The sequence below is a fragment of the Mobula birostris genome, chromosome 3 (genome assembly GCF_030028105.1).
Source record: "Mobula birostris isolate sMobBir1 chromosome 3, sMobBir1.hap1, whole genome shotgun sequence".
Lineage (NCBI taxonomy): Eukaryota > Metazoa > Chordata > Chondrichthyes > Myliobatiformes > Myliobatidae > Mobula > Mobula birostris.
In genome coordinates, this window is record NC_092372.1 from 136,115,189 (window position 1) to 136,129,037 (window position 13,849).

A 13,849-nucleotide genomic window follows, 5' to 3' on the forward strand; every position below is an offset into this window, starting at 1 on the left:
AAATTTTGAGCATGGATCAGTATATAGCACTACTAGATGATGTTGAAGACATGATTGAGGGAGAGGCAGGACTGGATGCTTAATATTCTGGGGTTTCAATGTTTTAGAAAAGACTGAAATGGAAGCCAGCAAGGAGGGTAGAGGGAAACTGCACTATTAACCAGGGAAAATATCAGATCTGCACTCAAAAATAAGAAAAGTGCAATCACTCTGAAAAAATGTGCAGACAGATTAGGGAAAGGTGTAAAAACTTAAGTTTTAAAATGGCTAAAAATTAGGATAACTCCAGACCTTGTGGGAGATTATTAAATTGGAGCAGAACAAATTACAAGAGTATTAGGTAGGAACTAGATTGGAATTAGATGTTTATGGACAAGTGGGATAAAGCTTCAGTTATTCCTATCATAATGCCATATGATAGCCAGTTACCATGTCAGCATGAGTTTTGCGGGTAAATGCTGAAAAATTCTGATATTTACCTCTTAATTGCCAGCAAAAATTGGGTAGAAGACCTTAACTTACCCTGTAGTGGTAGGTAGCATATCAGTAAATACACCCTACTGCTGGATTCTCTGTGATAGCTAATGGCAAGTCTGACCCATGCTAAGCTTCCTCAGTATTTACTTTCAGGAAATTTGCCTCCTGAACCCTAGCAGACCTGGTCGGAATTCTCTCCAACACTGGAGATTCCATGGTTACAGAAAGGAAAGCACAAGGGACAACGTATTTTCTTTAAAAAAATTAAACAATTCCAAAATAATTACTTAGGTAAGCTTTAAGAGATTTTAGTTAATTGTACCTTTTTTAGCTTAAAAAGATATTTTAATTAGTATCTAAACGTTTCTGTACTTTGAGGGTATTGAAACATTTAAAAGCTTTTTCAGTTTTGACAGCTAACAAAACTGGGCTGGCTTTCATAGTTTCACAGCAAGGATTCTTCAGCAAGACAGCCATGCTACCAGTCAGGCCAGCAAGTGAGCTCTCGGTACTCAGACCAGGTTAAGTTCAGGAATGAAAGGAACGGTGGCAGTGGACAGCAACAAGAGGTATAGCCCTCTGTCACTAAGAACTGGCCTTGATATTGCTGAAATTGCTTGATTTAAGATTTTTAGCTGAAATATTTCTCGTACACCTCTTTCTTTTGGCTAGCCTGTCTTTTCAAAGCTCTGGTTGCCATTCTGCAGACATCTTTTTTTGAGGGCTAAAGCTGCTAATCAGGTCATATTTTAATGCTAACTTGCTTTAAGGCTCTTGGTCTTGGTAGCTCATAATTAATGCCCGTCCACTATGTTTGAATAATTCCTATCCACCTATATCCTGGTTCACTTTCAAAATCTGCTACTCACTTCTTTGCCAGTACTAGAAGTTTAGCTGGAAATGTGTCTTCTCCTTGCACTTTCTAAACAGACTACAATGGTAAAGAAAAACATTTGCTGTGTCCTGGGAACCCATGCTTATATTGATAGGCACAAGAGGGACTAGTATGACACAAAGAAGTAGGAAGAAAGCAGAGGATAGGAACTGTAAGTTCTAGTTGGGACAGGAGAGCATATGTTGAACAGCAAGGACGAGACACAAAAAGAAGGGAGAATTGGAAGTGAAGGGACAGCAAAGAGGGGAAAACAAACAATGTTGAAAAGACTACAGAAGAGTGATTATTCACAATGCCAGCACTGCATCACACCCACCAGTGGAAAGTGCAATCTGAATGCTCACTATTACTTCATCTTCCAATGCCCACCAGGAAATAATAGAAACAGGGGGCAAGGCAGTGAAGCAATGCATATATTAGAGGGGCAAACAGAGGAACAAGATACACATACAAATAAAAACACAGAAGAGGTAATAATTACAAATGTATAAAATTTAAGTAGGTGGACATTTAATATATTTAAATAAACTACCTCATTACATAGGTTTCTTTAAAAAAAATGATCAGAAAGCATTTATAAGAAAGAAATTATTTGCAAAGTACAGCTATGACATGCTTTATATGGAACCAAAATTCAGTGTTTAATGGTTTGTCAAAGCACACGCATTTCTAACCACAACTAACCAAAATGGTATTTGCATTTTGAATGTGGGAAGAGCTTTCCTAGCATAACTTTACAGCAAAGACAACATCACTGTTTGAACAGTTTCCCTTCACTTCACCATTGGCATGTAGGCAAAGGAGTCCAAACCAAAACTGGACTACCTCCCCAGCAGATCTTCCATAGTTTTTTGCCTGAAAGGTTGCATGATACACAGAACATTCCCTTGCAAGGAATCATTAGAACCTGAAATGAGCCATGTAACATCCTATTGTCAAGATGCCAATATGGCGCATTTTCTTATAAAAAGCTTGGGTAAGAGCTCATTATTTAGCAAAGGGCTGCTCTTCGGAAACTGCTTTCACATCCAGACCTGCAACAGTAAGTGGCCATTTTTATCCTGACACTTAATACAGTTGATACATAGTGATATCTGGAATGTAACATACCTGTACAAATTTTTAAAAAATACACAGTTTAATAAATAGTGTCACAGAATTATTGTGACACTATTTGGGGGGGGGATGTAAAGCAGGAAGGCCCTGAAAGTTAGGAATAACTGTTCTGTACATCTCAGTAATGGCCAAAGTTTCAGGATTACTCACACTTAAATATTTGCCACATACATGATTAAAGATTAAGCATTAACAACCTGGCCATATCTTATGGCCCATGAAAACATTCCCCTGACCTGACCTGGGAAGATTCCAAATGTCTTCGGGATGGAACGCAACATGTTAACAAGCAAACTTGAGTAGTTTCAAAGGTAATTTATGGAAGTACAGATCCACAGCAGTCACTTTTAAATCTACTAAAAATAAAGCTGGCTAACAAAACAGGAATGCTTTCATTTTGAAAGATTTACTATTTAAGACCGTCTTAAAGCACAAATCTGAGGCAATGCAAGGGCAATTTTAATCTGTGCCCAGTCCATGTTAAATCAAGTTTACCATATAGCATATCAGTGCAAAGGATCTCAGTAATAATGCCTGGGAACCTTTCTCTATGATGAAGGCATAAACTGAAAACAGAACTGTCCCATAAAGTTCTCCAGGATGAAATTACTCAGATAAGAATTCAGACACAAACACATGATTATTGTTTAAGTCCATTGAGGTTTCAAAGCCATTAACTTTCCAAAGGTTCCTTATAGGTTATTCCAGTGGGTAATTAGCAGATATGAAAACCTCTGCAACAAATGACTTTGTAATAGTGGTGGAAGTTGGAAAATGGTCATCTGATCAACTTAAAGATGCTAAACTTTAAAGTTGTGTTTGAAGTCACCAATTACAAAAAACATTAAATAGATCCATCACCAAGGAAACACAGTACAGCAAAAGACCAGGACATTCATCCTTCGTGCTTCTGCCAGTTTTCCTCAATCTGAGCTGATCTATGCCTCCACTTTTATTTACCATTTTTCACCAGTATCCTGAGGTTCTTACCAAACAAAAATCATTCTGTCTCAGCTAAGCTCTGACCTTGTGCCTTATTCCGTGTTCACTCAATAAAAGAAGTGACAACATGGCTGGAGCTAGAAACAACTTTCAATAACTTTAGATGCCTTGTTGAGATTATCCTTCAATTTGCCAAAGCACAAAAATATACCCAACTTATCTCTCAATGATTCATTTAAGCAATGGTACCATTTTGGTGGAACTGGTAACCCATCTCCAAAGTCAACATACTTTCCTGAGCCAATATACCCAAAATTCAATTGAGCACTCAAGTTAAGAACTGATCAGTGATCTATATAATTAAAAGTAAAAGTTCATCATTTTTATTCAAACCCCAACACTTTCAATGAATCTCACTTTAAAAATAACAAAAAATTCTATTACAAAGTCAAAAAATCAAATCTGCCTCTCGTGATATGGCTAGGTTAAATTTTAATCATCCATTTTCTAATAGGCTGGAAAATTATCTTTTGTGACCAAGTGAATAATTATGAACTGAATGAAAGCTTGTTGCAGAACAGATAAGAGTATATTAGCGGTATAGTCACAATTTATCAAATAGGGTGATATGATAAAACATAGATATAAAGCACAAAGTAAAAATGAATAAACATGATTAAGCAGCTCTTTATCCAAATATCATTACAACATTATCTAAATACTCAAGACCAAAAGGTGCACTAAATATCATGGAGTCTTCAGTGTTTCAACAAGGGCAATCACTTAATGAAGATTAATGGAAATTAACACTGGAAGTAGCTGAAGTTACTGAAAACAAGCTTCATAATTACACAAATAGAGATTGTGTGTGTATTTATTTATTTATTTATTGAGATACAGCGCAGAATAGGCCCTCTGGCCATTTGAGCTGCACCTCCCAGCAACCCCTGATTTAACCTTAACCTAATCAGGGCAATTATAAATATATCTTTGCATTCTCACAATCCATAATTGGCAAAAGAGCAAATACTGTTTAGGAATGTCTGTTTGGTTCTATAGCAGTTCCACTGAGGAAAGGAAGATTAAGATAATCACAGTCTTAATCTTGCTTGCCATATTCATCTGTTTGCAATTGATTCCTGCAGTATCGCTTAAACGACCTACTTTTTTGACCACTCAGCTCCTTCCCTCCCTTCTCTATCGAGCAATAGTCTTAGCCTTCCACACCACCCTCCTCTGCAGTCAAGATGAGAAAGTCTCTTACAACAAACTGAAAAATCTATCAAGAACCTCACTTTGTACTGCTGAGATCAGATTGATTGTTTTCCTACTGCACTCCAATCCACTATTAACTCTCACTCTCAGTTAACCTTTCCATTCTCTGTCCCACACCACCCACTGCCAGCAAGTAAATCACTGGCCTTCTTCACATTCCACAATTCATAACATCAGTGTTTGAATTTATATTCTGATGCACTATCAATTACTCCAAAAGACTGGAAGTAAATACTGAAAGGCTTTTATTAAAAGTAAAATGGATCCACGTCCATGCTGTATGTCTGTCCTGGACTGTGGGAGGAGCAGTGACACAATCGTCTTATTCAGGGCTCTGTGGGAGGAGCCAAAGGAGCAGTCAGCAGAGGGGCGTGTCTAGCCATGTCCAGACAGATAACCCAGTTACAACCTACATACGTGGTTTACCACACATTCCTGCCCATATTCTACTTCAGATCAAGGCCCCTCACTCATCTGCATTGACATAAATTAGATCTAATCTAACAATCTTAAATTATTCCATATTCCCACCTTCGGCTTAGCCAATTCCTCCAGCCGAATAACCCTCTGGGATTGGTGAATCATTATTTTTAGCTTTTATATCCTACACTCCAAAATAACCCCCCTGGTCTTCTCCACTGTGCCTATCATTTGTTAGCCCTTTAAGATTCTATATACATAGATTAACTAGCGCAGAATGCACTTGTTTAGCCCAAAACATCCATTGGGAAGCTACAGCCTACTCCAATCAAACTTCTTCATCAATATTTATTATGTAAATTTCTAATCCCTTCTCATTCAGGTCTTGTTCATCATCCTCTTAAAAAGCATCTACACTGTTTCTCCAAGTCCACCTTCTCACCAATATCAGGCAAAGGAATTTCCCTCAGATTCCTATCGGATTTATTGATTTCTGTTTTATGCTGACAATCATAAATTATGCTCTTCTTTCTTGTTTACAAGTGGAAGAATTCTGATTGCATATCCATTCTATGGAAACCTCTCAAAATCTGAAGATCTTTAATAGGTCACTCCTATTTTCTTTTCTCAAGACTAAAATGCCAGTCTGATCATCCTTTCCTGATGTCACATTTCCAACATCATCCTTTAGCTCCTTTCTCCATCTTCTCCAGTACTTCCATATTCAAGAAATCTTTATATTAAAATATCCTTATATAATAATATTAAGATAACCTTATAATATTAATCGGGGAACTGAATGCAGGAGTAAATTTATCTCACCATAATTACGCATAGACTTGGGAAACTACACCTAAAGTTTTCTCTATGGTTTTGGTCCTCTTGCCTAAAGAAGGATGTATTTGTCATAGAAGTACACCAAGGGATTACTAGCCTGGTTCCAGCAATGGCAGATTTGCCATACGAGGTGAGAATGAATAGATTAGACCCAAATTCTCTGTTCAGCGGACTGAACAGTTGCTTTTACGGTCTTCTTATTTTCTTCTCATCATTATTATTTTTGAAACATAGTCACTTCAGGGAAACCAAGACACCAACATTTGTTGAAAACAAAAAATGTGATGACGAATCAACAATTTTTCTTGGTCTGACTGAAGTGGAAATATTAATATAGATGGCATACTGTATGTCTGCCCAAGAGAAAATATGTTATACTATTTTGTTTTACTTCTGCTCTAAAACTTGGCCAACTGCATCAGCTGTAACTATTAACATTTTGATCTCTTCAGCCTTACAATGTGTTTGACCACCACCACCCTTTTACTTCTCAATTCTCTGAACTGCAGGATTTCAACTGATAGTTCCAACATCACCCATGACAAGAAACCATGGCACTTTCCACCCATTTTCATTTCCTCCCTCCAGCCAATCACACCACTTCAGAACCACAGAAATAGGCAGTGGTTCATTTTCACTCTTATCTACAGATCTCTGCTATGGCATCATAACACCAAAATCCACCTGTCCATTACTACCCTCACCCACAACCACGGACAGTCAGATGCACTGTCTTTATTAAGAGAGTCGCAAATACCTTAACAAACATCAGAAAGATCAGAGCCAAGTCACTATCTTTTAGGACTTCATTATTATTCCAAACCACAAACTCAGGCTAAATTAGACAATTAAGAGTGACTCAAACTACAGATGACTTTTGAATCCCATGTCTAAACCTACAATTAAATCATTTATTGACTCTGCACTTGCTGAAAATCCATCCACACCTTTGTCACTTTAATTTTACCATTCTCCACAAATTCACCTCAAAAGATTTCACTCCAGTGTAACAAATTATGCACAGAGTCCCAAATACAATCCTGTGACTCTTGCCCATATTGAACATGGATCTTCATGTTTCTGTCATATCTTTGCATTTTGCACTTATATCTCCCTTGCCCTTCCAAACCAACACAATCCACTTTTATCCAACGTTAATGTCAGAGCCTTCAGCTGCTCCAGACCAATTTTCAGAAATTCTTCCTTACCAATTTTAAAACTTTTCCTACAAATCCATTCTCTTGTCCAGCCTCTTGCACCACGAATGGCGTCAATTCTTTTGGTTTCCATCTTGTGACGTTTACCCACATTTAGAGGAACACAATACCAGATATTAAATATTTAACTATGTGATCCCCTTAAAGCAGTTTTTGAGGACTCAGAAACAGGCTCTTCAACCCAGTGAGTGTGCTCTGACTGAACACACACCTTTCCACTCCAGCAATTCTCCCCACATTTTCAGCAATTCTTCTCAACCTCTACCCTCATCGATATTTTAAAGCTAATTTACAGCAGCCTCCCAACTTGCACACCTTTTGGTTAGAGGAGGAAACCAGAGTACCCAGATTTCCAGTCTGTGTGCAATTTGCTCTCTGTGAGCACGTGTGAAACCCATGTGGTCACAGAGAGAACACTTCCACACAGACAGAGGTCAGGACTGAACCTGTTGCTTTTTACTCAACAGTTCTATCTTCCTACAATTACCTTCATCTGACCATCCCTAACCAAATTCAGATATATTCTAGTCTTCTCCGTGGATTGTCACCTTGTCGTGGTGGAGAAACTTGTGTGGTCCTGTGATCCCGAGAGCAATGCCGTCTGGAGCTATGCTCCTGGTAGGATCACACATGGTGGTAAGGTCGAGGGTGAGGTCCCTGACAAAGAACAATCCAACCAAGACCTCAAGGGTGGAACAGGCAAACGAAGTTACTTTGAACTCAACAGCTGTGAAGGCAGATGAAGGCTGCAACAAATCCATCAGCTCCGATCGTCATGTCCATGCCATTGGAATCAGTTGGTTGATTTGTGAAGTATTGTGTGCTTCTTGGAGTGCAACATCAAGTACACGTTAAACAAATATATGCACAGGCGTCTTTGCTCTGTGGGCTACTTCTTCAGAATGAAGACCATCATTCTCGACCTCGAGGGATAGCCATGAAGACAACAACATTCTAGTGCCAAGCAGAATTCATGGAATTCTCAAATTTCTGAGACAGCAACTTCTACAAAATCTTTAAGCTCAAAATTAAAAGTGGTTCAATGTGGAAAAACTGAAACTTCTTCAGCCTACAAAATGCAATCAGTATCATCGTTGTATCTGTACAATCTTTTTTTCTTGTGGACGGTAAAACTACTCTCTCAGTAAGTCACATTCAATTTCAAGTTAAAGTCCAAGTCCAAGTCCAAGTGTAATGTCATCTGACTGTACATATATACAATCAAACAAAACAATGTTCCTCTGGACCACAGTGCACACACAAAACCTATATCACACGCAGCACATAAAACAAAAGATTATCACAAACAACAGGAATTCTGCAGATGCTGTAAATTCAAGCAACACACATCAAAGTTGCTGGTGAACGCTAAAAAAAAGTAGATGTAGGATCTTGCGATCTTTGCCTAACATGACAAAGTCAAAAAAACAGTGATTGCAGGCATGAATCCGACAGAGGATGAAATAACGGGTAAAAACGCGTTCACCAGCAACTTTGATGTGTGTTGCTCAAAAGATTATCACAAATATGTTAATAAAATATAATTCAATGTGCATGTAGTGTGCAGTGCAGTAAACAGCTCACTGTCCTAGTGACGAGACCTCGGTAATGGCAGGGTATTCATTAGTCTCACAGCTGAGGGAAGAAGCTGTTACCCAGTCTGGCAGTCCTAGTCCTGATGTTCTGTACCTCCTCCCTGATGGTAATGGGTCAAAGAGATTGTGGGATGGATGGTGGGAATCCTCTACAAAGCTTTGGACATTTCATCTCCAAAGCTCCCAGCATATGTCACAAACAGGGGTGAGGGAGACCCCAGTGATACGCTCAGTGCTTTTTTTTAAAATTATCCTCTGTAGGGTCTTGCATACCGATGCCTTGCAGCTTCCGTACCACACAATGATGCAGTCAAGCAGGATACTCTCAATGGTGCAGCTGTAGAAAGTTGTTAAAATGGGTAGAATAGGGGTGGGGGTGGGCAGGAAGCCATGCACGCCTCATTCTCCTCAGAAAGTGCCCTCCTGACAAATGAGGTGGTGCTGGAGATCCAGGTTGGATCATTATATGCACACCAAAAAACTTGGTGCTCTTCAATCTCTCCATGGCAGAGCCATTGATGTGCAATGGAGAGTGGTCGACCTGCACCTTCCTCAAGTCCACAATCATCTCTTTTGTCAGGTCCACAATGATACACTGGCTGTTGTTCTAACACCATTAGACAATCTCTCCACCTCCTGTCCGTATGCTGACTTATCATTTGTTGTTGATGAGGCCAACCACTGTTATATCATCAGTGAACTTGATGACGTGGTTTGAGCTGGATCCGGCAGCAGAATCGAGTCAGCAGCAGACTGAGCACATAGCCCTGGGGGAGCACCGGTGCTCAACGTGATGAAGCTTGGGATGTTGCTGTCAACTTGGATCACTTACCCAGAGAGGGGTATTGAGTCCCAATTGAGGATAGTTTACCCACCAGCCTCCAAGGGATGATTGTGCTAAATGTCAAGCTGAGTTGACGAACAACAGCCAGGCATTGTTTTCAAGGCAGGGCAGGATCAAGTGGGGGGAGAAAGTTACTGGAAAGAGCCCAATGTAGCTGGAAGGTGGGATTTTATATGATCCATTACCAGCCGCTCAAGGCACTTCACGACTGTTGAGGTCAGTGGCACTGGGCGGTATTTGTTTAGGCCAGTCACTGATTACTCAAAACAATTCAATAACTTTGATAGAAAAAAAAATGACAAAATGATATCCACATTAACCTGTCTTATCTAACTACAGAGTAATTTCATTACAGCAGACTGCTTAGCTATGCTCATTTCTCTCTTCACATTACACAAATATTTATCCCCTCCACTTCCGCCACAGAACTGCTATCCTCTTACAGACTACATTGAAATATAAGCAAAAATAGTGCAATTGCTAATGACAAATGTATCATGTTCAGCTGCCAATCACAGGTAAGAACAAAATAAAATGAAGTCCAGTGGATACCTTCAGGTAAAATATCATATTCTTCAACTAATAATCACAACATATTGCATCAAATGTAATCCGTATTTTGCAGAATTATATATGTGAAGGTCCCTAAAATTATATTTAAAGTTTTTCCATATTTATTAGAGTATCTGCCAAGGAAAAAAATCCTAAATATCAGAAGGCACCCATTTCTCAAGTTATCTATACATTTTCTAAAGTTGTTACAAAACTAGATGCAACTTCATGCAACTGTGTAATGTAAACAATTTTTTTTGCAAGAGTCATTACAGTAGGATCCAAAATGTTTTGAATTTTGCAGAACTAGAAAAATGTTCAATACTTTGAAAGAACTAATACCCTCCTCTATCCAGCCAACCTAATGGAACACCACATGGAAGATGCATCTATGGCTTGATTTTATGTAGATTCATACCAAACAGATGAAAAATGCATGCATATGTGGTCAGTTTTTATTTAAAAGTACTTTTAAGAAAGAAATGTGTATTGATGTACACTGGATTGCTTCCAACTCATTATTAGCAACAGTAGATTCATATGTTAAGTTGGGTGCCTTATAATGGCTTCTCAGTGCAGCTGCCAAATTCTGCCCTTTACCATAGGTGGCATTATTCCAATAAATCAAACTGTACTGACTTAGCAGATATAAAGCACATGGGCTGTTTTCTCTGTACCCATAAAATTCTGATTGAGCGCCCGACACTGAACTACATAAAATTTAAAATTTGCATCTTGCATTTATGTAGTGTCTTTGACAGAGGAGTACGTAAACCAAATAAATGGATTTTAAAACACTATGTCACTTCACATTCAACAGAAAAACAAACACGCATGGAGTCTTGTACAACCAATTACCACTGTACCTTTAAAACCTGCATTTACGTCAGACTTTACAAGTAAAGACTTCCTTGACGAGGAGGTACAGAGACATCAGAATAAATTTCCTTCCTTTCTCTTTTCTGTTAAGTAGAACTTGGGAGCTCGGTTGCCAAATGACAATAACTTCAACAACAATACATCGAAGGCAAAATTTAGATTTTGAGTTAAAGGCCCAAAAACTGACTAATGTTATGTGACTGAGCAGTTTAACAATACATTCTTGCAAAATTGCTGTGTACATACATCTACTGATGTTTCTCAACACATCTTCAGTGATGTTCCTGGAATCATCAGGTGTCTCAGGTCTTTCAACATCATACAACCTCCTCCAGGTGACCTAGCCAGGGCTGATCAGACCCCAGCTTGTGTCCAGATGGCTAGCTACTTATGACTTATGCAAAATTAATTGATACTGGAAGTTCCAAAACTCTGCTGTCACAAATAATTTGGGACATTATTCTAGTTTAACTCCACATGAACAAATCTTTCACTTATGGTCAGGTTTACCAACATAGAGAGCCTTCAGAGTGACAAAAATAAACTTGTGTTTAATTTCCAGACAAAATCACATAGTTGAGGAGGCATATTATGAAAATTGAACAATTCCCCCATTTCACTGTTATTTAAGAAATTGTTCCACTCACAAGCATAAAGGAAGTATGACTGACAAAAATACTTCTAAAAACAAGTATGGCAGTAATTGTTTTTACACATATTTTGTGTACAAAAAGATGTGGTAAAGGATATATGTCACATTAATCATTATATAAATGTAATTTATTTAAGCACTTAAAGTGTCGCAAATCATGAATATGGTAGTTCCAATCCTGTCACCACGAAACTTCCCCATCTCCACATGGAAGGGAGGGGAGGCAAAGATATCACATGTAATATTTTTGAAGGGGAAATTAAATGATAATGATCACCTCATAAGTATTTACTTCTTCTTTACCATTATCTATCCTACCAAAGGGCAAAATCACTGTTAGTTTTGTAGATGTTCATAACAAAAAAATCATCGTTTATTCTGTTATATTAGTTTACATGGGGAAAGCGAATACAAACGGCATTCACTCAGAGAAGCAGTATTGCATAAATCTGATATCTTAATATCTTTGCTGAGCGTGTTACAAATTACTGAACGAACATACTTCACCACTAATAAATCCTATTGTCTAATATTATTCTCTTCCAAATTTTAACAGCTGGAAAATTCATTATGTTAAGACAAACATGTTTTGTGCGTTTTTATTCACCAAAGCTTTACGCCAGACTGTATCGCTGGAACTACCGTTTTTGTTTTTTTTTTGGTGGTGGTGGTGGTGGTGGTGGGGGGGGCTGCTGGTGTGGGTTTAGATTTCAAGAGTACAATGTTTACTTTCTGCTCCATACCTGTATTTCAATAAAACTCACGTCTGGAGATGCCCGTAGGTTTTGTTTATTGAACAGTCGATTTTTTGGGGGGTGGGGTGGTTTCCTACAGATTTTACCGGAATGTTTTCAATAGTTTTGTCTACTGCAACATGATCAAGAACAGCAAAAATCCCGAGGCAACTCATTCGGTCTAAATGTAAAAACAATTACAGCGCACAGAATCACCAATAACTATTAATAAATAACTGCTGATCAACAAACTACAAGAAATTATGACCTGGCGAGATCAGAATGTGCTTTTGTAAACACTGAAGGAATAGATGGCAAAATAAGAAAACAAACAAGAATGTCAACAAGAATGAGGCACTTCGGGGACAGGAACGGGCTGCATAGTTGGCAGCAGCGGCGCTGTAATTTCGTCGGCGACTCTGGGGCACAATGTTTCCAGGAAGAGCAAAGTGACACTCCTTACCTCTTCTGAACTGGCTTTCGCCGCTTGCGGCTAGCGTAAATACTGGTTGAGTTCATCTGGGGAAAAAAAGGGCGCAGGAACCTTTCTCTCTCCCTCGATTCGGAATGTTTGCTTCTTTTGCCCGCAAGATCTTTGTTTTTAACAGTAATTCAACGGGGCGCCGAGAGCGTGGCAGTCAGTGGGCCAGAGCACAGGTCAATCGAAGAAAGACGACTGAAAAGCGCAATCTCCACTTCTACTTCTAGTGCTACTACTACACACACAGACGCAAGCTTCTTCCTTATTAGACAGAGACGGGGGAGTGGGCGGGGTTGCTGAAGTAGCTGTGGCCGCTCGATGGAGCAGCAGAGTCGGGGAAGGAGGTTGGGTTATGGGCGACAATGAGCACGAATCAGCTCCGCGAAGGACGGGCCGAGGCACAGCTGTGCCGACCGCCCTCGCTGCTCTTTTCTTTAAAAATTAAATTGCTGGGGGAAAAAAAGGGGGAGGCTGGCCTGTCGTCACATCGCCTTGGCGCACCAGCACAGGGCCCCTGCTTTTGTTTTTGCTGCGTCGGCGAACTTGGCTTCACCTGAACCGAGCTGAGGTGCGGCCCAGATCGGAGTCAACCTGACCCCCAGCCGGGGACGACTCGTTCCTCCGCCCTATCCAGACACAGTCTGAGAGGATTCACAGTGTTAGCTCGGGCGTTTGCTCGTAGTATACGGGCACGGCGCTCGGGGAAGCCATCCTCTCAAGGCGGAGCGCTCGGTTAATGTGCCCTTTGCTCCTTTCTCTGATCGCTAAGAGCCCGCCCAGGAGCCTGTGACAAGGTCAGGTTTGTAAGCCATCGTTAAAATCTGATTGCAAAACAAACAACTTCAAAATGTTGGTACTTTCAGAAGCTGAAAAAAGAATCATAGATGTGAAAGAAATGATGTAACAGTGTTTCAACATATTAGGGATAAAACC

At 39.5% G+C, this 13,849-nt stretch overlaps 1 protein-coding gene across 1 annotated transcript in view; it reads right to left on the reverse strand.

Moving 5' to 3' along the window:
* The window catches only part of LOC140195290 (aryl hydrocarbon receptor-like), a 219,428-nt gene extending 205,787 nt beyond the window's left edge, over positions 1-13,641 (reverse strand). The window contains exon 1 of the mRNA XM_072253377.1: positions 12,899-13,641. Coding sequence (XP_072109478.1) covers positions 12,899-12,954 — 56 coding nt within the window. The 5' untranslated portion in view covers positions 12,955-13,641. The remainder of the gene's footprint in view (positions 1-12,898) is intronic.
* Positions 13,642-13,849: the final 208 nt, after the last annotated feature.